Source organism: Trachurus japonicus, chromosome 1 (assembly GCF_045865225.1).
Source record: "Trachurus japonicus isolate A0001 chromosome 1, Traja_1.0".
In the NCBI taxonomy this organism is placed as follows: Eukaryota; Metazoa; Chordata; class Actinopteri; order Carangiformes; family Carangidae; genus Trachurus; species Trachurus japonicus.
Genome location: NC_140907.1, coordinates 35,707,590 through 35,732,633, shown reverse-complemented (window position 1 = coordinate 35,732,633; position 25,044 = coordinate 35,707,590). Strand labels below are relative to the sequence as shown.

The 25,044-nt window shown below is 42.1% G+C and overlaps 2 protein-coding genes across 2 annotated transcripts in view; one reads left to right on the top strand and one right to left on the bottom strand.

The window, feature by feature from the left end:
- Positions 1 to 21,151, top strand: part of LOC146992425 (serine/threonine-protein kinase MARK1-like) — a 29,539-nt gene extending 8,388 nt beyond the window's left edge. Inside the window, exons 2-18 of the mRNA XM_085786495.1 lie at positions 892 to 1,074; positions 3,410 to 3,463; positions 3,669 to 3,717; positions 4,323 to 4,388; positions 4,468 to 4,538; positions 6,352 to 6,408; positions 6,509 to 6,643; positions 7,471 to 7,572; positions 8,436 to 8,555; positions 9,581 to 9,680; positions 9,777 to 9,889; positions 11,096 to 11,237; positions 11,336 to 11,469; positions 12,764 to 12,849; positions 12,943 to 13,092; positions 14,618 to 14,878; positions 17,305 to 21,151. Of these exons, the coding sequence (XP_085642621.1) occupies positions 892 to 1,074; positions 3,410 to 3,463; positions 3,669 to 3,717; positions 4,323 to 4,388; positions 4,468 to 4,538; positions 6,352 to 6,408; positions 6,509 to 6,643; positions 7,471 to 7,572; positions 8,436 to 8,555; positions 9,581 to 9,680; positions 9,777 to 9,889; positions 11,096 to 11,237; positions 11,336 to 11,469; positions 12,764 to 12,849; positions 12,943 to 13,092; positions 14,618 to 14,878; positions 17,305 to 17,650 (2,169 nt within the window). The 3' untranslated portion in view covers positions 17,651 to 21,151. The remainder of the gene's footprint in view (positions 1 to 891; positions 1,075 to 3,409; positions 3,464 to 3,668; positions 3,718 to 4,322; positions 4,389 to 4,467; positions 4,539 to 6,351; positions 6,409 to 6,508; positions 6,644 to 7,470; positions 7,573 to 8,435; positions 8,556 to 9,580; positions 9,681 to 9,776; positions 9,890 to 11,095; positions 11,238 to 11,335; positions 11,470 to 12,763; positions 12,850 to 12,942; positions 13,093 to 14,617; positions 14,879 to 17,304) is intronic.
- On the bottom strand, positions 20,654 to 25,043 carry LOC146992424 (protein NLRC3-like). Its single transcript, XM_085790568.1, has 5 exons — positions 23,212 to 25,043; positions 22,943 to 23,116; positions 22,644 to 22,817; positions 22,213 to 22,259; positions 20,654 to 22,043 (listed from the first exon to the last, which is right to left on the bottom strand). The coding sequence occupies exons 1-5, from the start codon at positions 25,041 to 25,043 to the stop codon at positions 21,520 to 21,522; spliced, it is 2,751 nt and encodes a 916-aa protein (XP_085646694.1). The 3' UTR covers positions 20,654 to 21,519.
- Between the last annotated feature and the right edge of the window lies 1 nt (position 25,044).

The following is a 25,044-nucleotide window of genomic DNA, read 5'->3' as shown; positions in this document are numbered from 1 at the left end:
CTGAAAACGGGTCAGTGGTGACCAGAATACCAGAGGTAGGTTAAGGTGATTTTGGCCGGTGCTGGTGGTGAAACAGTGCAGTGTTTGTCTCGGGGCTCAGACGCTGTCAAACTGGTTTCTATGGTTTCAGTCGGCTCCAGTTGCCGTGACGCCGGCGGCCTGAAGCTCAGTTGTTGCTGAGTCGTTGCTGAGACGCTCAGGTTTCTGTTACATAAATCACCTGAAGATCATCGAGTCGTCATCTCACAACGACTCCTCTAGAACAGTGGTTCTCAACGTGGGGTCCGGGGACCCCTAGGGGTCCTTGAGAGATTTGAAGGGGGTCCCCGATTTTTTCTTGAAACTTTACCACTTTTTTCTAGAAGTTTTTTTTTTTTTAATTTTACTACTTCTTCTAGAAGTTTTTTTTTTACTTTTTTGTTTTAGAAATGTTACCGCTCTTTTCTAGAAATTTTTACTTTTTTATTTTTCATTTTGAACATTTTTTATGAGAAATTTTCCCTTTTTTTTTTTCGAGAAAATTTTTACTTTTTTGTTTTTTACTCTTTTTTTTTTGAGAATTTTTACCACTTCTTCCTAGAAATGTTTAAATGTTTTTGGAGAACTTGGACCACTTTTTTCCAGAGATTTCTCTATAATATTTCCAAAAATGCACGCCATTGGCCCTAATTTAAATGTATAAAAAAGTAATGTCTTTAGTCTCAGAACTAATATTTGTGTATTTCTGGTCTTTACTGGTCTTTCTAAATTTGGTCCAATGGGGGTCCATGGTCTAATTTGTCTCAATTTAGGGGTCCTTGATGTACTAAAGGTTGAGAACCACTGCTCTAGAAGATTCAACCTGTTGATTCAGCTTCAGGAAAGTGATCAGATGTTTCTGTCTCGTTTCAGCCGAAGCTTCCCGAGCCGCCGGCTCCGCCCACCAAGTCCTCGAGCCGCCACAGTCTGCGGCCGAGTCACACCAACGCCGCCGACGAGCAGCCGCACGTCGGCAACTACCGCCTGCTGAAGACCATCGGCAAGGGAAACTTCGCCAAGGTCAAACTGGCCCGACACACGCTGACAGGCCGAGAGGTGAGAACAGGCCCCGCCCCCAAACAGGAAGTTAGCCACTTAGCCTCCGTACACGCTAACAGCTAATTGAGTATCGTCCTGAACTGGTTGTTATGGCAGCAGAAACTTTGGCTCATGGGTTCTGTATGTTTTTGTTTATTTCCTGTAAATTTCTTAAAGGGATAGTTCAACACTTTGGGAAATTGGCTCATTACCATAATCCCTATAGTCATAGCAGTAGGTTCGTTACATTTAATTGTTGGTGCAAACTATTTTTAGAACGGCGGAGCAGAGCCGCGAGCTTGGTTTCCCTCATCAAACTCATCAAATACACAATCCAACAAGTCCACAACGCTCTGGTGGACAAGTTGTGACCTGCACATTCACCACGCTATGAGATAATAACACAACGTTACCAGACAGAGTTGTTTTAGAGGGAAATACAGAGACTGCTTGATGAAAAACTGTCCCTGAAGGCAACGCGCATCAGCGGTTTTGCATGAATTTCCCTCTAAAACAACTCTGTCTGGTAACGTTGTGTTATTATCTCATAGCGTGGTGAATGTGCAGGTCACAACTTGTCCACCAGAGCGTTGTGGAGTTGTTGGATTGTGTATTTGATGAGTTTGATGAGGGAAACCAAGAAATCCCATGAGCCTCCGTAGCGTAGCTCTGAGCAGCTCACGGCTCTGCTCCGCTGTTCTAAAAATAGCTTGCACCGACAATTAAAGGTAACAAACCTACTGCTATGACTATAGGGATTATGGCAGTGGGCCAATTTGACAAAATGTTGAACTATCCCTTTAAAACATGGCTCCTGATTGGCTGATGATTGTTATGAAGATATTTCCCAAAAAGAGGTCAAATTAATAATAAAACCTCCGCTCCATTATATTGAAGCTTGTGAGGATGAAATAACAAAAACGTTGATGTGGATTCGTCCGACTGCTGCTCTGTCGATCCGATAAATAAAACTAAAATTAAATAAAAATGAATAAAACAAAGTCATGACATTTTTCATCTGATCAAGAATAAAGACTCTTTGTTGACAGACTAGGAAACTCTGTTCAGACCGGAATTAAGGACCAGACTTCTTTTTTTTCCTTTATAACTTGCTCTCGGACTTTCTTGGAAATTATTAGGCTATTTTTAGGGATTTTTGGGGGTGAATTCGGAGGAAAGTTTCCAGGAGAGGAGCTGCAGAGTGAAACGTCATGTGTGTGTGTATGTGTGTGTTTTTTGTTTTTTTTAACACACACTCAGAGCGTCGTTGGGTTAAATGGGTTTGAACCTGTGACGTAACCGTGGACGATGAATTATTGATGCTGCTGCACGCGTCGGTCGGCAGCTCCGAGAGCCGATTGGCTGAATGATGACGATGTGTGACGGTTTACACTTATTTTAAGACCTCTTTTTTATTCTGAGAGGAGAAGTCAGAGCCGTCCAATCAGCTGCTCCGCTCCTCCCTGGAGACGCCGAGCTGTGATGAGATGAAGGAGGAAGAAACTCAGAGATGAAGAGAAGCTGAGATCACATAACGAAGAGACCTGTACTCATGTTTCAAGTAGAAACCATTGAACATAACAGATATTTATTCACCTGCAGCTCCGATACAATAAACTAGATAAAGTTTATCTTGAAAAAGGGATTTTAATCATTTTCATTTTATTTCCTCTTTTTACTTTGTTCACATACCTGAACTGACCAACGAGAAGATGGTTTCTTATTTCTGTGGAAAAGTGTTTGTTGTAGGGATGTCACCATTAATTACTTGTTTTCACAATTAATCGTGGTACTGTATTAAACTCCACAATTAATTAATTAAACGTAAAGATTCCTAAATACCGGCGTTACTTTCCAAAAAAGATGATGTAGGAACCATATGTACACCAAAATTGCACAGATTCTGGTCTTTAACTAACATGTAATTACATGTAATTGGTAGGGATTTAAATGTTAGCGTGCTATTTGTAATTTAAACAAAACAAAACAAAAAACTATTAAAATAAACGTAAATGTTTGGTATATATGACAATTTATGACCTGAATATTTCAAACACCATCCTTTGGGGGATTAATAATTGGTCCTATATTAATAGATAGTTGAAATATTTTGTGTAATCAATGAGAAATGTAATTATATTTTTGACTATATTTGATTTTACACATTCATAGTGTTGTGAAATTAATTAATGCATAATAATCGTGATAATTGTGGTACAGTGATTATTTATCTGACAATAATCGTACCAAGAAAATCTATAATCATGAGTTTGTTGAGATCTGGAGTTCAATGCGATCAGTGTGAGGTATTGATCAGTGTGTGTGTGTGTGTGTGTGTGTGTTTTCGCTGCAGGTCGCCATCAAGATCATTGATAAAACGCAGCTGAACCCGACCAGCCTGCAGAAGGTACGTCCTCTCCTCTGTCTGAGCCAATCAGGGACGGACGTGTCACCTCGAGGTCAAGACTCTCACCTGTCATCTCTGTCCGCTATGTTAGCCTAGCTTAGCATAAACAGTGGAAACGGGGGGGAACTATTAGCCTTTAGCTTTTAGCCTATAGCGTTCATTGATGGTGAAACGTTAACGTCACTGATCGACTTTATGCTTTCAGCTCTTCAGGGAAGTCAGTGTGATGAAGATCCTCAACCACCCCAATATCGGTGAGTCTATACCCGCTATTCAGCTCACTATTTAGCAGCACTAGGCTCAGTATTTGGCAGTATTAGACTCAGTATTGAGCAGCATTATGCTCAGTACTCAGCATCATTAGGGATCAGCATTTAGCAGCATTAAGCTCATTATTTAGCAGCACTAGGGTTCAGTATGTAGCAGCAGTAGACTCATTATTTAGCATCATTAGGGCACAGTATTTGGCAGAATTAAGCCCAGTGTTTAGCAGCATTTAGGTGTCAGTATTTAGCAGCACTAGGGCTCAGTATTTAGCCTCATTAAGGCTCAGTATTTACAACATTAGGCTCATTATGTGGCAGTACCACGGTTCAGTATATAGCCCAATTAGGGCTCATTATTAAGCAGCACTAGGCTCTGTATTTAGCATCATTAGGGGTCAGTATTTACATTAGGCTCATTATTTGGCAACACCAGGGCTCAGTATTTAGCAACTCTCGAGCTCAGTATTTTGCATAATTGAGGATCAGTATGTAGCAGCACTAGGCTCAGTATTTAGCAGCACTAAGTTCAGTATTTAGCATCATTAGAGCTCAGTATTTGGCAGCAGCTTTATGCTCCCTCTGTTGCTTTCCAGTGAAGCTGTTTGAGGTGATAGAGACGGAGAAGACTCTGTACCTGGTGATGGAGTACGCCAGCGGAGGTAAGACCGGCTCACCTGTCTGATCGGTTTCCTTCCCCCTTCGGCTCCGTCGCCTCACACCCGTCTGTGTCTGTTCCAGGTGAGGTCTTCGACTACCTGGTCGCTCACGGACGAATGAAGGAGAAGGAGGCCAGAGCCAAGTTCCGCCAGGTGAGTATCGGTCCTCAGCGTGGTGCGTTCATGGTCCCACCAAAGGATCAATGAATCGTACATGATTGGTCACTCGGTAGAAGAGAAACACACATTTTAGGACCATTGACTTGTATAATCAGAACAGACACGTCCTCCTTTCATATTTAATAGAGGGGGGACAACATCTGACAGTTGTTATTCTCAGCTATCAGGATGACAGAGGCTAAAAACACACTGTTTTGTGTGTAGCGTAAGCCAGTTGTTACATCAAGGACCCTAAATTAGACCGTGGACCCCCATTGGACAACATTTTGAAGCAAACACCAGAAATACACAATATTTATTTAGTCAATGTACGTTCAAATTAGGCGTGGATGTTTTGGAAGGATTATAGAGAAATTTCTGGGGAAAAAAAGTGGTACAATTTCTCCAAAAAAGTTGAAACACATCTCAAAAAAGAAAACTTTTAATTCTAGAAGAAACTGGTAAAATTTCTCAAACAAATTCTAGAAAAAGTGGTAAAATTTAAAAAAAAAAAGAACAAAAAGGTAAAACAACAATAACAATATAAAAAGTGGTTAGAATTTGAAAAAAAAAAAAAAAAAAGGTAGAACAATAATAATAATTTTTAATAAATAAGTGGTAAAAAATTCTCAAAAATAAAAGGAAAAAAAATCTAGAAAAAAGTGGTAAAATTTAAAGAAAAATTTGGGGACCCACATGAACCCTCCCACTTTGAGAACCATTGGTGTAAAGAATGAATGCTACAAAACATGAGGAGCTCTCAGCCTCCAGATGTTTCCCTGAGCAGCTGCTCCGTGTTGTTTGGGTTTGGACCTGGACCGGGGCTCAGGTGTCCGGTCTGTGGTGGAGCCGCCACACCGAAGACGGTTTATAAAACAAGACCCCCATGACGAGTCAGCTTCCTGTATACATGTCACGTGGGTTTCTGCACGGGCTTTTTAGGAGACTAGCGGCAGCATAGAGTGTATTGACTCCAATGGGAAAATTTAACGTGAACACCGATTATGGTCGGGTCTTTCTCCCCACAGTCACTGAAGTAAATTTTTGACTCATTTTTCACAAGCCACATCTCTTCTGAACAGTTTGACACCAAAATGGCAATTTTCAGACGGACACATCAGGAGAAAATCCACTTTGTTCAAGACCTGTCTCTGTCTCTACGACACACTCTCGCCAGATTTGGCACAGATCTCCTAGGCAACGTCAAACAAACGGCCACGAACTCCCATGCTTTTCATCATGCTAAATATTACTGTTAGTAGTGTAAATATTTAATGTTATCATAAGAAAATATAAATATCTCACTTTCATCTACCTACAAATTTTATAAATCCACACACACGTTCACAGACGAGGTGGGGGGGGGGGGGGGGCGGTTGGCCACGCCCATTTAGAGAGACAGGAAGTGTCACCGTTTCTACCATTGGAGCAGCTGCTCATGGGGTGTCTTGGTAAATAGAGGATCTTTGGCCACAGGAACCACCGCAGGATGTGTTGTCTCAGCCTCCATGTAGAGGACCAGACCACAACCCCATCTCCCCCCACTCACCCACTGGGTCAATTAGTCACCGCTAATATAATGGATCAGTTTCATTAGCGGTCTATTAGCGTAGCGGCTAACAGAGCTGCTGCTGTTAAACTCTGATGAAGTGGCTGTGGTTTGTCCTCTGACGGCCACCGTACACAGAGCCACTGCTCTACTGCAGGGTTTCCTCTGCTGCCACCTTCAGGACAAAACATGAACTACACTGCTGCTGCTGCTGCTGCTGCTGCTGGTGACCTATTCTGCTTCTTCTTCCTGTGTCAGATTGTGTCGGCGGTGGAGTATTGTCACCAGAAGAGGATCGTACACAGAGACCTCAAGGTACACACACACACACACACACACACACATGGACTACATGTCTTCTGTACGTCTCTCTCTCTCTGTGTGTTTGTCCACCGTCTGGTTTCCTGTCTCTCAGGCGGAGAACCTGCTCCTCGACGCCGACATGAACATTAAAATCGCCGACTTCGGCTTCAGCAACGAGTTCACCATGGGCAGCAAGTTGGACACGTTCTGCGGCTCGCCTCCGTACGCTGCTCCGGAGCTCTTCCAGGTGAGCGCTCGGCCCCGCCCACATACCTACAATACATAACAACATTTAAAGGGATAGTTCAACATTTTGGCAAATTGGCCCATTGCCATAATCCCTATAGTCATAGCAGTAGGTTTGTTACCTTTAATTGTATTTTTATTCACCACGCTATGAGATAATAACAGAACGTTAGGCAAGGCAAGGCAAGGCAATTTTATTTGTATAGCCCGTTTTTACAAACAGTTTGTCTCAAAGGGCTTTACTTGGCATCGTAACAACATCCTCTGTCCTTAGACCCTCACATCGACTGAGGAAAAACTCCATGGAAAATCCTTTTAACAGGGAAAAATCGGAGAAACCTCAGGGTGAGCAACAGAGGAGGGAGACAGAGTTGTTGTAGAGGGAAATTCATGCAAAACCGCTGATGCGTGTTGCCTTCAGGGACAGTTTTTCATCAACAGTCTCTGCATTTCCCTCTAAAACAACTCTGTCTGGTAACGTTGTGTTATTATCTCATAGCGTGGTGAATGTGCAGGTCACAACTTGTCCACCAGAGCGTTGTGGAGTTGTTGGATTGTGTATTTGATGAGTTTGATGAGGGAAACCAAGAAATCCCATGAGCCTCCGTAGTGTAGCTCTGAGCAGCTCACGGCTCTGCTCCACCGTTCTAAAAATAGCTTGCACCGACAATTAAAGGTAACGAACCTACTGCTATGACTATAGGGATTATGGCAATGGGCCAATTTGACAAAATGTTGAACTATCCCTTTAACATTTAGTCCAGATTCACTGTTAGCGTGAGAGCACAGTGGGCTTCTGGGTAATGTAGGCACCGTGTCGTCCTGCAGGGGAAGAAGTACGACGGGCCGGAGGTGGACGTCTGGAGTCTGGGCGTGATTCTCTACACGTTGGTCAGCGGCTCGCTGCCGTTCGACGGACAGAACCTCAAGGTAGAGCAGCTGTTTGTTGTCATGATGTCACCGTAGTAGAGCCAACAGCTGTTCACATCTGGAGGAAAAACCCTAACCTATGTGTTGAAACTCAGGATCATCAGGGTCATAATGATCTACTACTGCACATAAACAAAGCAGGATGCAGAGAACACATGAATCTACTATTTATAAACTCAAGCTCATTGAAATCTGTGGATTTGGTCAAATTCAAAACAGCACAGATAAAATACGAAGCAAGAAATAATCTACTGCCACAAAATATCCGGAGAATATTCACAGAAAGTAAGAACAACAGTGAAAAGCATGTGACTCTGTGGAACAGTCTGGACCAAGAGATAAAGCAAAGTACAAACATATATTTAAAAGAGGTATAGAGAAATATTTCAAAATAGATATATGGAAGATGAGGAATGAAAATTAATTACTAAACATAAATGGGATAGAATCAGTTGATATGGATATTTATGTCATGTATATACATAGGCCTATTGTTATATTAGATGTGGTTATAATATATAATGTGTTTATGTAGATATTTATGTAGTAGGATATATATATTGATATGGATATGGAATATATATCCATATAAAAATGCAGTAGATAGATGTTATCAAGACAAACTAACTTTAACTTGACATTATTTGACCGATTGTTAATTTTTAAAATAAAACAGCACTTGACCAAACAGCGATTGACCAATATGATATGTGTGTGCGTTTATATATTTGTGTTTTTTTTATTTTTCTTATTTTAGACATGTTCAACATAAATTCATTCATTCATTCAAACACACTGTACTTGTGTGTGTGTGTGTGTGTGTGTGTGTGTGCGTGTGCGTGCGTGTGTGTGCGATTGTGCAGGAGCTGAGGGAGCGTGTTCTCAGGGGAAAGTACCGGATTCCCTTCTACATGTCGACCGACTGTGAAAACCTGCTGAAGAAGCTGCTGGTGCTGAACCCGGGGAAACGAGGCAGCCTGCAGGTGACACACACACACGGGGCCCAGGGAATCGAACCTGCGACTTAAAGCCTTGTTAATCATTGTGGATATTGTTGTGACCAATGCTGCGTACAAGACAACTCACAAAACAAAAACAAGCTTTGAGTTGAAATTCATTGAACAGGGAACAGGGAATTACAAGGTTGTTTTTTTTGTACCATTAAAGGAATAGTTCACCAAAAAATGAAATTCAGTCATTATTGACACCCTGATGCTGATGAATACTCCGGAATAGTTTTTTATTGCAAACTCCTTTCTCCTCTGAGTTAACCTCTTCTGTGAACGCTACGATGTCGCAAGCCAGAAATTTCCGAGTGGGAGTTCTGACTTGTCGGTTACTTACGAGTTGTCTTGAACGCAGCATCACTTCCTGTTGCTGCTTCACAATAAAAGCCTGGGATGTTGCAGTAACTGAGTGAAAGCAGACTGTGTGTGAGCTTCAGTAGCAACAAAACCAATCAATCAAAAGTTGTTGTTTTTTTTCATTTCACCTTTATTTATTCAGGGAGCGAGCTCTCTTTTTCAATGAAGCTCTGATTACAAAAACACACAATTATACAATATACAAATACAATCAAAGTCATAATCCACATTCAGGCCATTTGATAGTAGCCGTAATCGAGTGCAGATTAAAAAAAATGGCCTGAACAAGTTCTTTTCTACATTTCATTGTCAGACAAGCTCTATTACGATAAAAGAAAGATATTTTTCCTTTAAGCTTCTTGGTCAGTTCGGAAATATGAGTTTTAAAAGACAATTTGTCGTCTAACCAAATAATATTTATAATTTGATTCCCGTCAACAGTTGAGATACCACCGTGTAATGGAAAGGATGAAAGCAATCTTGTGAATATCATATATTTTGTCTTTTTTGGATTAAATGTTAATTTAAGATTAATTAGAGGTTGCTCTATGGTACGGAAATCAGACTGCAGTCCTTTAAAAGCTACTGTAGGTCAGACTGATTCATTTTCTTTCTTTCTTTCTTTCTTTCTGTTTGTTTCTCAGCAAGTCATGAAGGATCGCTGGATGAACGCCGGCTACGACAACGAGGAGCTGAAGCCGTTCAGCGAACTGGAGCAGGACTTCAGTGACCTCGAACGCATCGGTCAGAGCAGCAAACCGACCTCAATCCCATTTCCCATGATTCAGTCTGGTTTCTGCACCAATCAGTTAAAGCCGAGTGTGTTTTCTGACCAATCAGAGCTGATGGGGACGATGGGCTTCCCTCAGGACGAGGTGGTGAAGGCGCTGGACGGACAGAAGTACAACGAGGTGATGGCCACGTACCTGCTGCTGGGGAAGAGGCCGGCCGAGGTAAATATAGAATATATAATATATACTGTAGAATATAATATGAGGTCAGTCTCTGCCATGACATACTTAGATCATACAGTGCCTTTTAATTTTTATATATTTAAAGTATGCCTCCTATCATGTATGAGTAGAAAATTCAGTTATATAACAAAATAATAACTCTCTATAACCAAAGACACAAATTCAAACTTCTCAGACGTTAATCAACATGCTTCATCACGCCTAAAATAATTTATCTTTGACACATCTCATCGGTAGCTTAAAAAAAAAACTTGAAAATCATTGAAAAGAAATAATGATAGATATAATGCGTCTTCTGTAGTTCCCTACTAGAAAATCAGCTTGTAACAAAATAATAGCTCTCTTTACAAGTCTTACTGCACAGATAAATAAATAAATAAATAATGTAATTCGGTATCTAATAATTAGACACCGAAACATATGTGTCAGCTTCTGCAGTTCATGTGTAAAGCTACACTTGTGCTTCAGCATTTTGCGGCATTTCTGCTCCATCTGTTTTGAATGAATTGAACTGAATTGAATAAACTTTATAGATCCCAAAGGAAATTCTCGATACCAGACTAAACAATATGACAAAATAGATAAAATAGCAATAAATACACAGAATAAATAGATACAACTTTAAAATAAGTCTAAAACAAAGGCCAAGACTGATACAGTAGTGGTTGAAAAGGTATTATATTATATTATATTATATTATATTATATTATATTATAAAATGTTTGTGCGCGTCACAGCCACTAGAGAATGACATCAAACTCAACCAAGTACTGTAGTATTCTGTGCAAAGCACCAAGCATCAATTTAAATACATGCTTAAAAAACAATGAAAACCAGACATTTACAGGAATGTCACGATTATGGATTTTCCGGGATTATTGTCAGAGAAATGATTTTACAATTATCACGATTATTATGCGTTAATTAATTTCACAACCCTATGAATGTGTAAAATCCAATATATTCAGAATATTTTAAGTATCTATTGACATAATCCCCGGGGGGAAATGTTTCAAATATTCAAGTCATTATTTGTCATCTACAAAAAATGTATAAGTTACAAAGTTGTTACAAAGAGTTGCGGTATTCAGGAAACTTTACGATTAAATAATTGTGACGTTTCAAACGGCGATAAACTGTGAAAACGAGTAGTCGTCACATCCTCCGTTATGACTCTGTCCACAGTTTGAAGGCACTGAGTCGCTGTCCAGCGGTAACCTGGGTCAAAGGTCACGACCCTGCAGCGACATCAACGGCTCCAGCCAGTCGCCCGCCCACTCTCGCAACGCTCCGACCAATCAGAAGCAGCGGCGCTTCAGCGACCACGGTGAGTGAGCGAATGAGCCGTCGAACCTCACCCCTAACCCGAGTTCAGGATCGATCATTGGACTCTCTTTATTGTCGTCTTTTTTTTGTGTGTCTCAGTGGCGCCGTCCATCCCGCCGCCCGTCTCCTACACCAAGCGTTCCCATGCCAACAGCGTGGAGAGCGACAGGAGGGAAAGTCCCGCCTCCCCGGTGGGAGCTCCAGACCGCAGGAAGTCAGCTACGTCCTCAGGGGTGAGATATAATACACACATACATACAGCTCCTTCACAATAAAGGTAGAAGTTTCTATCAAAGGGACAGTTCAACATTTAGTCAGATCCTCATCAAACTCATCAAATACACAATCCAACAACTCCACAGCGCTCTGGTGGACAAGTTGTGACCTGCACATTCACCACGCTATGAGATAATAACACAACGTTACCAGACAGAGTTGTTGTAGAGGGAAATGCAGCCGGAACTACATTCCAGACACGGCTGCTGGGCGGAGGGATTTCAGAAGAGAAAGTAGTTCTGAGTATTTGCTTCATGTGTCGTAATGTTACATAATATTACGTTATTATCTCATAGCGTGGTGAATGTGCAGGTCACAACTTGTCCACCAGAGCGCTGTGGAGTTGTTGGATTGTGTATTTGATGAGTTTGATGAGGGACAGGGGACCTATACCGTTCACCTCCATTGTGTTCACTGAGCAGCTCACGTCTCTGCCCCGCCCATCTCAAAACAACATGCACCGATAATTAAAGGTGATGAACCTACTGCTATGACTATAGGGATTATGGTGAGAGGAGGATCTGACTAAATGTTGAACTGTCTCTTCAAACCTGGGAAACTACACTGAGGTGGTTTTTTAGAACTTCTCGTGGATCAAAACTCCAAAATAAAAGACCAGACAGGTGTGAAATCTGAAGTCCTGTCACAGTAGGCCGGTGTGAACCAGGGTCAAAGGTCAAACAGAAGGCTGTTTGTTGTTACACTGCAAAAATTCAAAATCTTACCAAGAATGTTTGTCTTATTTCTAGTCAAAATGCCATTTCTAGTCAAAATAAATCTAATTATACTTAAAATAAGACTCATCACATTTAAAAAGTAGCTTGTTTTTAGACACTTTGTAAATTTTTCAAGCAAAATTTCCACTTAAAATTAGTAGAAAAATCTGACAGTGGAGCAAGTTTTTCTTTCTTATTACAAGCACAAAAAACGTGCTTTCACTGGCAGATTTTTCTACTTATTTCAATTGAAAATTAGTTTGAAACGAGTGAAAACTGTCTAAAAACAAGTTGATTTCTAGGTGATGAGTCTTATTTTAAGTGCAAAGAGATTCGTTTTGACTAGAAATGAGACATTTTGACAAGAAATAAGACAAATATTCTTGGAAAGATTTTGAGTTTGAGTTTTTGCAGTGTAGCAGATCTCCTGTAGCACCACCTTCTGGGCGAACCTGGTAACACTGCAGTGAAAGCTCAGTCATCAGGTTGTTGTGCTGCTGTTGTTGCAGCTATTTGACTTGTCTTTGTGTCACAGAGCATGACTCGGAGGAACACGTATGTTTATGAGAGGACGAGCGCCGACCGCCACTCGGTGGCTCTGCCCAACGGGAAGGACAACAGGTGAGAAGAGGAAGAGGAGTGATTGATCTCATTCTGATTCAACAGACCACTAACCTGTCTGTCTGTCTGTCTGTCCATCTGTCTCTGTCTCAGTCTACCTGAGGTACCTGCAGCGTCCCCGTCCCCGTCACCAGGGGCCGCCGTCTCCTCCGCGCGCCCCCGCCACGTCAAGTCCATGTCGGCGTCGGGACATCCCATGAAGTCCAGCCTGCCCCCCATCGACGACAACGCAGAGTATCAGAGGTGATCACTGAACACGACTCGTCTCCTCGCAGCAGCATCGTTTTACGTCTCTATAGAGGGATTACCAGTCTACTGTCAGCCAGTGGAGCCCCGCCGGCGTTCTACAACGTTATGTTGGCTGCAGAAAGACAGCAGCAAGATCACGTCTTGTTGTACTCGCACCCCTTTTAACTCAAACAAGAGAGAAAATAGTACATTGGAGATTAATGTGAGCAATATAATGTGTGGCTTGAATGGTGATAAAGCTAGATATGGCCACAATTCAATTGCAGCAATTAAACGATAGTGACTGAAGACAAGGTAACATAGTAATGGAAAGCAAGCTCAGATTAAATTTGTCCTGAACATGATGGCTGTTACACAGTTGTAGGTAGGAATGCACATTTTGAATATTGTTTTTAACCGATAACCGACTGTGTGTTTTATGTACGTAGGCTACAGAGCCCCAGGCAGCGCTGCTCCTCTGTCCAATACACACATGAAGCTTCACTTTTAATTCAAACAAACTAATGAGACCACCACAATTGTTAGATTTCATCAATGAGACCAACATTTATCTCCTGTATATGTAACTACCCGGCGGTAAACCTCTAAAAACCTGTGGGTAAGTTAATTAGCGATCATTTTTTTCCCCCGGGATGACGACGGAGGTTGCCCCTACCACTTCCCCCTAACTCTCATTTAAACCAGAATCGGGACACCCCTACCACTTCACGTGAGCGCGCAAAACGAAGGGGTAGGGCCAAGGGCTAGGGCTAAGGGGGGAATTGGAAATCACCCAATGTATGTATTATATGTATTCTTTTTGTTGTTCGGTAAATTGTTGCTGTTTCCTATTTAAGCCACTGTGCTCAGTATGAGCCTGATGAAGCTGTAAGCGAAACGCATTGGTATATTAAATCTTGATCCTCCATTTTTTTTATTAATAAATTTTTTTCCGTTATAAAACACACACTTTTATCACTAGGTGATAAACTGTAGTAGTACGCCAACAACATCGCTAGCTAACGCTGCTTTGAGTAAACCAGATCCATGGAGTAAACTTCAAGATAACCATGACAACTGGTCAAACTGTTAAAAGGCGCCAGCCTTACTACAGTCAGGTTGCGCCTTCATCCGCCGTGTTGATAAACAAATAATTAGGGCTGCAACTAACTGTTGTTTTCGTTATTGATTAATCTGTCGATTATTTAAACGATTCATCGATCAGTTGTTTGGTCAATAAAATGGTAGAAAATGTTGAAAAGCATCAACCAGTGTTTCCCAAACCACCAGACGAGGTCCTCAAATGTTTTGTTTTGTCCACAAACCAAAGAGAGACTCAGTTTATTGTCATACAGGAACAAAGAAACCAGAAATATTCACATTGAAGAAGCTGGAATCAGAGAATTTGGACTTTTTTTCTTAAAAAAACTACTCAAACTGATTATTAGATTATCAAAATAGTTGACAATTAATGTTTGATTAATCCATTAATTGTTGCGGCTCTATAAATAATCCTCCTGTATCAACCTCCCTCCCCCAGCTCCCCCCAGCAGCCTCCTTCCTCGCCGTCAGCCTTCAGCGTCACCAGCAGCAGCAGCAGCGCCACGCCGGACCGGACCCGTTTCCCCCGCGGCTCCTCCAGCCGCTCCACCTTCCACGGCGCTCAGCTCCGGGACCGCCGGCCGGCCACGTACAACGGGCCGCCGGCCTCGCCCAGCCTGTCGCAGCACGCCGCCGCCTCCGCTCAGCGCGGCACCTCCACCTCCCTCATCGGAAAGATCACCTCCAAGTTCGTACGAAGGTCAGTCCAGACTCCTTGACTCTTTAGAACCAATCGGTGTTGACGGTTGTTGGGTGATGTTGTTTCACAAAAGCTGTAGGGCCACTTCCTTCAGAGGCATCACAGAACAAGACTGTCCTGGTTTGAAGGCTCCTTCAGATGGATCCTGCTCTTCCTGGTTACTAAGTATTTAAAGGGATAGTTCACCCAAAATTGAAATTTCACTCATTATCTCCTCCCCCTCATGTGGACTAAGGGCTGGGAGAAGTTTCAGAGTCCTCCGTGGCTTCTCTGAGTTACAGGGGGTCTCGGCGTAGCAGTGCATGTCCATATAACAGTTGCAAATGGATACCAACTGTCTTCGTAACAAAAAGACACACCAAAAAACATCCAAATACCTCCATGCTGCTCGTATGTAATGTCCGTCTTGTATTGAAGCCCCGAAATGCAAAATTGTCCCGAAAAAATTAAATAAGTCTATATTTCAAGCTTCCCGGTTCGTCCAAATTTGACGAACTGGGAAGAGGAGCTTCGAGAAGCTTCCGCTACAAAACAAGCTTGAAATATAGACTTATTTAATTTTTTCGGAACAATTTCGCATTTCAGGGCTTCAATACAAGACGGACATTACATACGAGCAGCATGGAGGTATTTGGATGTTTTTTGGTGTGTCTTTTTGTTACGAAGACAGTTGGTATCCATTTGCAACCATCATATGGACATGCACTGCTACGCCGAGACCCCCTGTAACTCAGAGAAGCCACGGAGGACTCTGAAACTTCTCCCAGCCCTTAGTCCAAATGAGGGTGAGTAGATAATGAGTGAAATTTCAATTTTGGGTGAACTATCCCTTTAACAGGTGGATCCTTCATTGCCCTAAATATCCCAAGATCCTTTGCATGCTTGTAATGAAAGCAAACAACGCTGGCGGAGAACAGTCGACATGTAGAACCGTTAAAGTCAAGGTCCCTATAACCTCCAGTTTTAGTGGAAAAACGTTATGTGTTGTCGATATTGCTAGGCAACAGGAACTGCAAATCCACATCAGCTAAAGACTTGAGGTTTTAAGGTTCTGGGTTTTAACCGTTGGACCATTAGCTGTTGAACAGAGCTGAAACCCAACATTTACTTACCTTACCAGTGTGATCTACAGGTTCTCTGTTGATTGGTGCCAAATTATTTTCACTACATCAATGGATCTTGGGATATTTGGGATATTTAGGATCTTCAAGGATCCTCCTGTTGGATCCTTGAAGATCCTAAATACCCAAATATCCCAAAAACTCAAAATCTTTCCAAGAATATTTGTCTTATTTCTTGTCAAAATGTCTCATTTCTAGTCAAAACTAATCTCTTTCCACTTAAAATAAGACTCATCACCTAAATATTAACTTGTTTTTAGATATTTTTCATTTAAAATAAGTAGAAAAATCTGCCAGTGAAAGGAAGTTTTTTGTGCTTGTAATAAGAAAGAAAAACTTCAATCATATTTTTCTACTTATTTCAAGTGAAAATATGCTTGAAAGAAGTAAAAAGTGAACAAGCTACTTTTTTATGTATAACTATGTATGTACTGTAGTATATATATATAGTACTTATTTTAGGTTTAATGAGGTTTGTTTTGGCTAGAAATGACATTTTGACTAGAAATAAGACAAATATTCTTGGAAAGATTTTGAGTTTTTACAGTGTTGCGAAAGAAAAGACGGACACATCTGAAGGAGCCTTTGAATTGGGACGGTCCATGTACGACTCTGTGACGTGGCGCCTGAATCAGGACACAGCTCCAGTGTCCCTGTTACTGTGAACAGGCGCTACAGGGACTTTTTCTTCAGTGCTTGTCAGAAACCTCAGATGTGGAGCAGCAAACGACCTCCAGTCTTCTCCATGTGCTTTAGTCTGACTTGGGGATGTCACAATTATAGATTTTCTTTGTACGATTATTGTCAGAGAAATCACAATTATTACGCATTAATTAATTTCACAACATACACATTCACAACACATGAATGTGTAAAATCAAATACAGTCAAAAGATAATTACATTACAATTTTTTACACTAACTATTTTAAGTATCTACTATTCATATGTAACCAATTATTACTCCTCCAGGGGAAGTGTTTTAAATATTCAAATCATTAATTGTCATCTATACCAAATGTTTAAGTTTATTTTAATTGTTTGTTTTTTATCACAAATGAGATGCTAACATTTAAATTTCTACCATGTTACGTTAGGTAAATTGACCAGTATTTCTTACGTTTACCTTAACTTTTGTGCACATCTGCCTCTGTGTTTCCAAAATAATCTTTTTTGGAAAGTGACGACGGTATTTAAGAATCTTTACGATTAATTAATTGTGGCGTTTAATACCGTGATTAATTGTGAAAACAAGTAATTGTGACCTCCCTAGTCTGACTGCTGTCTGTTGGTCTCCTCCCTCCAGGAGTTTGTCAGGTGAACCCAAAGAGGAAGGACGGGAAGCCTCCAAGCCTCGCTCCCTGCGCTTCACCTGGAGCATGAAGACCACGTCCTCCATGGAGCCGGGGGACATGATGAAGGAGATCCGGAGGGTTCTGGACGCCAACAACTGTGACTACGAGCAGCGCGAGCGCTACATGCTGTTCTGTGTGCACGGCGACGCCCGGCAGGACAGCCTGGTCCAATGGGAGATGGAGGTGTGTAAACTGCCCCGACTCTCGCTCAACGGCGTGCGCTTCAAAAGGATCTCGGGCACGTCCATCGCCTTCAAGAACATCGCCTCCAAAGTGGCCAATGAGCTCAGGCTGTAGACGACCCCCCCTCCCCATCGCCACTTGTTAACCAGATTATCCTGAGACCCCGACGAAGAGGAGAGCTCTGCTCCTCTTCGGGGGGACGACGCCCCGTCGAGTGGCGGCAGCCGTCTGGTGTCGAGCGCTACTCCAGGATAACTGCTGTAAGACTCAGAGAAGCTTCACCTTAGTATACTCCACACAGTAACTATTTAATGTTATCACTAAATGTTGATGCCAGTGAAACCAAATATCGAAGGAAAATGGCGGCGCAGACGTCCAGCAGGTCGGGGACCGTTCGTCTCTCTCTCGGCGTTGCTTCATGGTCGGTTTATCGCTGCCTTTACATGCACTTGAGAAATCTGATTCTCCCAAAATATTGGAAACTTGGAGGAGCCGTGACCATCATCAAAGTGGAAACTCTAACAGGTCAAAGGGATCGTTGGTTTCTGTTGGAGGAAGCTGGAAGTGAGCAAAGAGCCAGATGACAGCAAACATGGAGACGGATCAGACTGCATGTTATCTGGAGTTATAGAGTTATTATAATGTTGCAGTGCATGTCAACGCATTAACCAGTCTCTTGCCTTAACCTGATCGCTGACAGTGATCTGGTTTCTGGAGTGCAGGTGAATCATTACCTCTGCTCTACCTGTGCAGCTCAGAATAGGAAAGTAGAACATCTGGTTGTAGATCCAGAGAAAGTCAGAAATGATCAATATTCATCGTATTCACCTCAACCTCCCGGCTTGCTAACGTCACCTGAGGCGAGTCGAGGGTCGACATGAAACCAGAACTTCCCATTTCCTGTCTCAATGGTCTACAACTTATTTTGTGATGTTTAGGTCAGGGTGGTAGTTTGGTGACAGATAATTAAGTATCTGGATGTTTCACAGAAGACGTTCACAGGTGAAATGTTACGGTTCAGCATAGGTGAGTCACGGTTTCACAGCTGGTTTTAGCCAGTTTTCCATGATAACATCAGGACTAAACAGTTGAGTTCACAGAGGATACGATTTGAAAGCTGAAAATGACATGGTCAAGGACGAAATATAAACAGTTAACTGTCACTTGTGGTTTTTGTTGCACTCACAAGGTGATCGGTGTTTAACTAACTAAAATCATGAAGGTTAAGATGATGAAGGTTGTCAGAGAATATGGGAAATACACGGCTCATATTCAAATGAAAGGAAAAGTGGAAAGTGCTGAGACAGTTTAGGCCAGCAAACCTATGAAAAGAAAGTCAGTGCTAATGCTGCATTCAAATGCTCATCTGATGGTCCAACGGGGAAATCGTTCTTCCAAATTTGGTGTGTTCATGTGCTTTACGCATGTGTTATATTGGTCAGAGCATTAAACACCACGTTAGTCTAGTGGTAGCAATTAACTTTTCTAACGCGTCTTGGTCACCCTACATAGAGAGTGGTTACTTATCATTATATAACGATATAAATGTTAGCAAAGAAAAAAAGTATATGCAAAATGTGAATTTGCACCATTAATCAAACGTTTCTCAAATTCAACCAAAAATTAACTTTGATTCTTCCATGTTTCTGCGCAAATGAATTCAACAACACAGCAAGTTGTGAACCACTGACAATGGACTGAAGAGCCTCAGACAAATGTTAGCTCGCTAGCATCGTCTTGGTACATGGCAGACAATAACTCATCAGCACAAAGTACAGGAGTAAATAAGGTTAATCTCAAACTAACATTAGCAACAGCTAACGTCTTGTTGGTGCAGTAGCTTTTTGTGGTGGATGTACACAGTGTTGCTCGCCTAGCATATTGATATTACACAGATGTTAGCTCTTAATCACAAAGTACGTAAATAAATAATATTAATCTTTAGCTAATATTAGCTACAACTATGGCATCCTGTTGGTACATTAGCTTTATGTGGTGGAAAAACACAGAACAGGAATCACTTATTGAAGCTAGTATTAGCTACAGTTTGCATCTTGTTGGTACATTAGCTTTCTGTTGTGGGTGTACACAGTCTGGTTTGTGTGGCAGGTTGATGTTGAACAGAGTAAGCGTTGTGTAGTGTGTTGTTTTACTTGATGGGTAAGTGAGTTATTCTCTAACTGTTTTACAGTGAAACAGTGTGTGTAGTTGGTTTGATTCCTGACGTTAGCAGTAGACCCACCTTTACTCTCACCGTCAGGTTTGATGTCGTACGTTGCACAGTTTGCAGCAGAGGTAATGAGTCATGAAATGTGATGAACAATCAGGTTGCTGTGACAACTTCCTCCCTGAGGGAACTAATGTGGCGCCCGTGACCTCTGACCTTCTGAAGCAGCACGCTCTCTTACTCCCCCTGCTGGCTGATGTGAATACTGTTGCAATAATACCAGAGTGTCGGTGACGACATCTGATGCTCAGCAAAGTTTTTCTGGTGGCTCAAACACAAACTGAAAAATCTTTTTCCACATCTTCAGCTGACAGACCAGAATGTTTTTTGATTTTTTTTTCTCTCTCTGCTGTATAAACTGATACCTGTCCAGGTGGACATGTGCAGGTACAGTGTTGACTAGACTTGGTTTGTGTACAGTCTGTTTTTATTTGGTCCACACTGTCTCCATCTTTATTAGATTTCAATAACTAAAATGTATTATTTTATTCATATTTTTAAGGCCTAGACATTTTTTTTATATAACAGTTGTTTATGTGTTTATGTTGCTGTTGAACGGAGCATAAACCAGGACGACTCCACTGGGACGTTCAAATGCACTTCAAGCGCCAACAAAGCAAATCATTCGATTCAAACCGAAACCTAAAGAATCAGTCAGATGGTTTTCTGTTTTTCTTTTCTATCATGAACAGACTTAATGTGCAGAGTCGAACCAACGATGTGTCAGTGAGTTTCTCAGTGTTATCTGACCTCAGCTCCAAGCCGGTGGTTCATACTGAAGGTTTATGATCTAATTGGAGAGAAAAGCAGTGACTTCCTGTAGTTTTTATTCATTTTACATTTAACAGTGAGTCAAGGAACAGAAAATAAATTGGCAACTGACAATATACATAAATGAAGTTTGATTTATTGAAATGTCAATGGATTCAAGCATCACAAACATCAGTGTTTAATGGTTTCCAAAAACAATGGAGCTCAGAGGAATAAAGTCGTCAGTACTTGACATTAATTGTTGGTTTGAGTCTGTTTGTGGGCGTTGTCGATAAGAAGCTCATTCACTGCTGTTTCCTGGTAGATCAACTCTAACCTGTACCTGCTCCACCACTCGATGCCTTCTGAATGAACCGCTTTGTGTTTCCTATGCATTCAGTTGTATCAGAGGAAAACAGCAGTTGGTGATTTTCTTTTGATTTAATTTTTTTTTCTTTTAATTCCTTTTTTGTATATTTGTAATTATTTTCCCAGTAAACTTTGACTGTGTATCAACAGAGCGACTAACCAGCTCTACTACTACTACAGAATCTGAGGGTTCTCTGTGCAATGGTTCTCTGTCAGTGGTGAAACCGGAGAACGCTTTGTACTGTACGTTGTAGCACTTAAACAAAAACCAGGAAGGGAACAAACAATGCAAATCTAACGTCCCCGTCTGACAGGGAGAAAATGTGCACAGTCTGAATGTGATGTTGCCTTCATGTTGTGGGAAAGACTGTACGTAAATCTGAGCCTCTTACTTGAAAATAGCCTCCGCCTCAGCTTTCAGATAGAAACTCGTACCTGGTGACCGCCTCCGATCTGTCACCAACAGGGAAGTAGCAGAGTCCAGTGTAGCCGTGATAGATTCATTTGAAATAAAAACCACTGAGATTACACATTTGCACTCTGAGTCATTTTGTGATCACAACTCTAGAGCTGTAATAGTGTTGAGTCTTTATAGTCTCTTAATATGACATGAATCCCATGATATTTGTACGCCCAACTATAGAGACACTGAAGAACCAACTGACCAGAGTCCAAACCCAGGATACAGAGGTTCAGTAAAGGTGGTGTTGTTGAAGGTGTCGAGGTGGATCGGTGAGTTAGAGGAGACTCTGTAGAAGGACAAAGTCCCAGCAGGATGGTCAACATACACTGCTACTTTCTTGGACACAATTGAGGACGGGACATGTGTCTCACTTCTGTCGTGACAGACGGAGTAGACACCATCAGAGAACCTCAGACTCCAAGAGTGGTCGTTCTCTCCAAATCTGTCGCTGGCATTGCCGCTCCTTGGTCTTCTGTAGCTCACCGTTACGTCGACCCAACCTTCACACTGGACCTCCCAGTAGCAGCGACCAGTCAGCTCGTTCTCACACAGCAGCTGAGGCCGCTCAAACCTCTCTGGACCTTTAGGATAGGACTGTTCCTCTTCCACATGTCTGACAGTAAGGTGACTCATCTTAGGATCAGACAGCCTGAGCTTTGTGCTGATGGTACCCATATCAGGTCGGAGATGCAAAGAATCTGATAGAGAGAACAAGATACAAGTGCAGTTGTTAAATCGATCAAATCATCATATATTGACAGTTTGATGACAACTGTTGACATCAGCAATCTGAATGAGTCATGTGACCTTTTGAAGATGGTTGAATGTGCTGCTTGTCTTTATTAATCAAATTAAAGACACACTTACACTTCTCTAGACCTGGTTTCAAAAATTGGACTCCATGAGGCTCCAACCTGAAACGAAGGTAGAGGCTTTAGAACAGCTAACAACACATGTTTTATTTTTTCAGGCCAACTCCGACCAGAACAACAGCACAGGTGGTCATCTTTTTCAGCTTTCTGATACAACTCATGACTGTTTCCTGAAATTGTGGTAGGCTTACTGGACCTTGAACACCATGATAACTATAATTACAGTGACTATTGGCTTAGGTTGACTATGACTTGATCTGGGTTAAAATTAGTACTTCCTCAACATTTAGGCACTCCATGTTGTCATAAAAAGAAACAAGAAAAACAAACAACAGTACATACCTATGGGTCAAATGAACCTGCTGCACCAACTGTGAGATTATTTTTTATAAACAGTATGGTCGGCGTGAGACATTTGTGTCATACCTGAGTGTCTCCAGTTTCCATTTTGGATCCTCCAGTCCAGCAGACAGCAGCTCCACTCCTGAGTCTCCTGGATGGTTGTAGCTCAGGTCCAGTTCTCTCAGATGAGAAGGGTTGGAGCTTAGAGCTGAGTCCAGAGAAGAACAACCTTCCTGTGTGATCATGCAGCCTGACAACCTGTAAGTATACAAAATGACACGTATGGTAGATTCTCTCGAATTTTTCATGGTATTTGTTCGACAAAAACCAAACCTATTTGTTTTTGTGCTGGTGCATTTTTAGAAATGTTGATGCATCCTGACCTGAGAGTCTCCAGTCTACAGTGTAGACTATTCAGTCCAGCAGAGAGCAACTTCACTCCTGAGTCCTGCAGGTCATTATTACTGAGGTCCAGTTCTCTCAGACTAGAGGACTGAGCACCAAGGACTGAGGACAGAGCTTCACAGCTTCTCTCTGAGAGGTTACAACTGCTCAGTCTGAAGAGATGACAGTGAAGTGATAATAATTAAGGAAGGAAAGATATCAGTGTCTTTATATAATGATAAATAAACCAATCCATCTCTGTACTTACAGAGCTCTGTTGGAGGCTTTGACCACTGGCAGCAGCCTGAGAAGAGCTTCCTCTGAAGCAGAGTATTTCTTCAGGTCAAACTCGTCCAGATCGTCTTCTGATGACAGTAATATGAAGACCAGAGCCGACCATTGAGCAGGAGACAGTTTACCTGTAGAGAGACGTCCTGATCTCAGGGACTGTTGGATCTCCTCCACTAGAGAACGATCACCCAGTTCATTCAGACAGTGGAACAGGTTGATGCTTCTCTCTGCAGAGGGAGTCTGTTCAATCTTCTTCTTGATGTACTGGACTAATTTCTGACTGGGTTTTAAGACAGTTTTTGTCTGTTCCATCAGGCCACGTAGGAGATTCTGATTGTTTGGTAGTGAAAGACCCAGGAGGAAACGGAGGAACAAGTCCAGGTGTCCGTTTGGACATTGTAAGGCCTCGCTCACAGCACTCTGGTAGAAAAGCAAGGGTTTGCTACCAAACTTGAAAGAACAACAAAAAATTGGTTGCTGATCTGACATCACATTGATTCCAGAGGTGATGAAGGTCAGATGGACATGAAGAGCAGCCAGAAACTCCTGAACACTGAGATGGATGAAGCAGAACACCTTGTCCTGGTACAGGCCACCCTCCTCTTTAAAGATCTGTGTGAACACTCCTGAGTACACTGAGGCTGCTCTGATATCGATGCCACACTCTGTCAGGTCTGATTCATAGAAGATCAGGTTTCCTTTATGCAGCTGCTCAAAAGCCAGTTTTGCCAGAGACTCAATCATCTTCCTGGTTGCTGGACTCCAGTGTTGATCCGATGTAGGTCTACCATGATACCTAACATTCTCTCTTTTCAGTTGAACCACTAGGAACTTGATGTACATCTCAGTCAGGGTCTTGGGCAGCTCTCCTCCCTCTCTGGTCTTCAACAGCTCCTCCAGAACTGTAGCAGTGATCCAGCAGAAGACTGGGATGTGGCACATGATGTGGAGGCTTCGTGATGTCTTGATGTGGGAGATGATCTCGCTGGCCTGCTCCTCATCTCTGAACCTCTTCCTGAAGTACTCCTCCTTCTGTGGGTCAGTGAACCCTCTGACCTCTGTCACCATGTCAACACACTCAGGAGGGATCTGATTGGCTGCTCCAGGTCGTGTGGTTATCCAGAGGCGAGCAGAGGGAAGCAGTTTCCGCCTGATGAGGTTGGTCAGCAGCACGTTGACTGAGGTGGACTCTGTCACATCAGTCAGGATCTCAGTGTTGTGGAAGTCCAGAGGAGGTCGACACTCGTCCAGACCGTCAAAGATGAAGACGACCTGGAACTGATCAAAGCTGCAGATTCCTGCTTCTTTGGTTTCAGAGAAGAAGTGATGAACAAGTTCCATCAAGCTGAACTTTTTCTCTTTCAGCCCATTCAGCTCTCTGAAGGTGAAGGGAAATATGAACTGTATATCCTGGTTGGCTTTGTCTTCAGCCCAGTCCAGAGTGAACTTCTGTGTTAAGACTGTTTTCCCAATGCCAGCCACTCCCATTGTCATCACTCTTCTGATTGGTCGGTCTCTTCCAGGTGGGGCTTTAAAGATCTCTTCACATCTGATGGTTGTTTCTGATCCATCTTGTTTCCTGGATGCTGTTTCAATCTGTCTTACCTCATGTTCATCATTGACCTCTTTAGCCCCTCCCGTTGTGATGTAGAGCTCTGTGTAGATCTGATCCAGAGGAGTTGAGTTTCCTGCTTTAGCGATGCCTTCAAACACATACTGGAACTTCTCCTTTAGATTATCTTTGACTTTAGGCTGAGCTTCTGAGTAAAAAATAAAAGGATACAGAAAGAGGCAGGTCAGTAGTTCCATC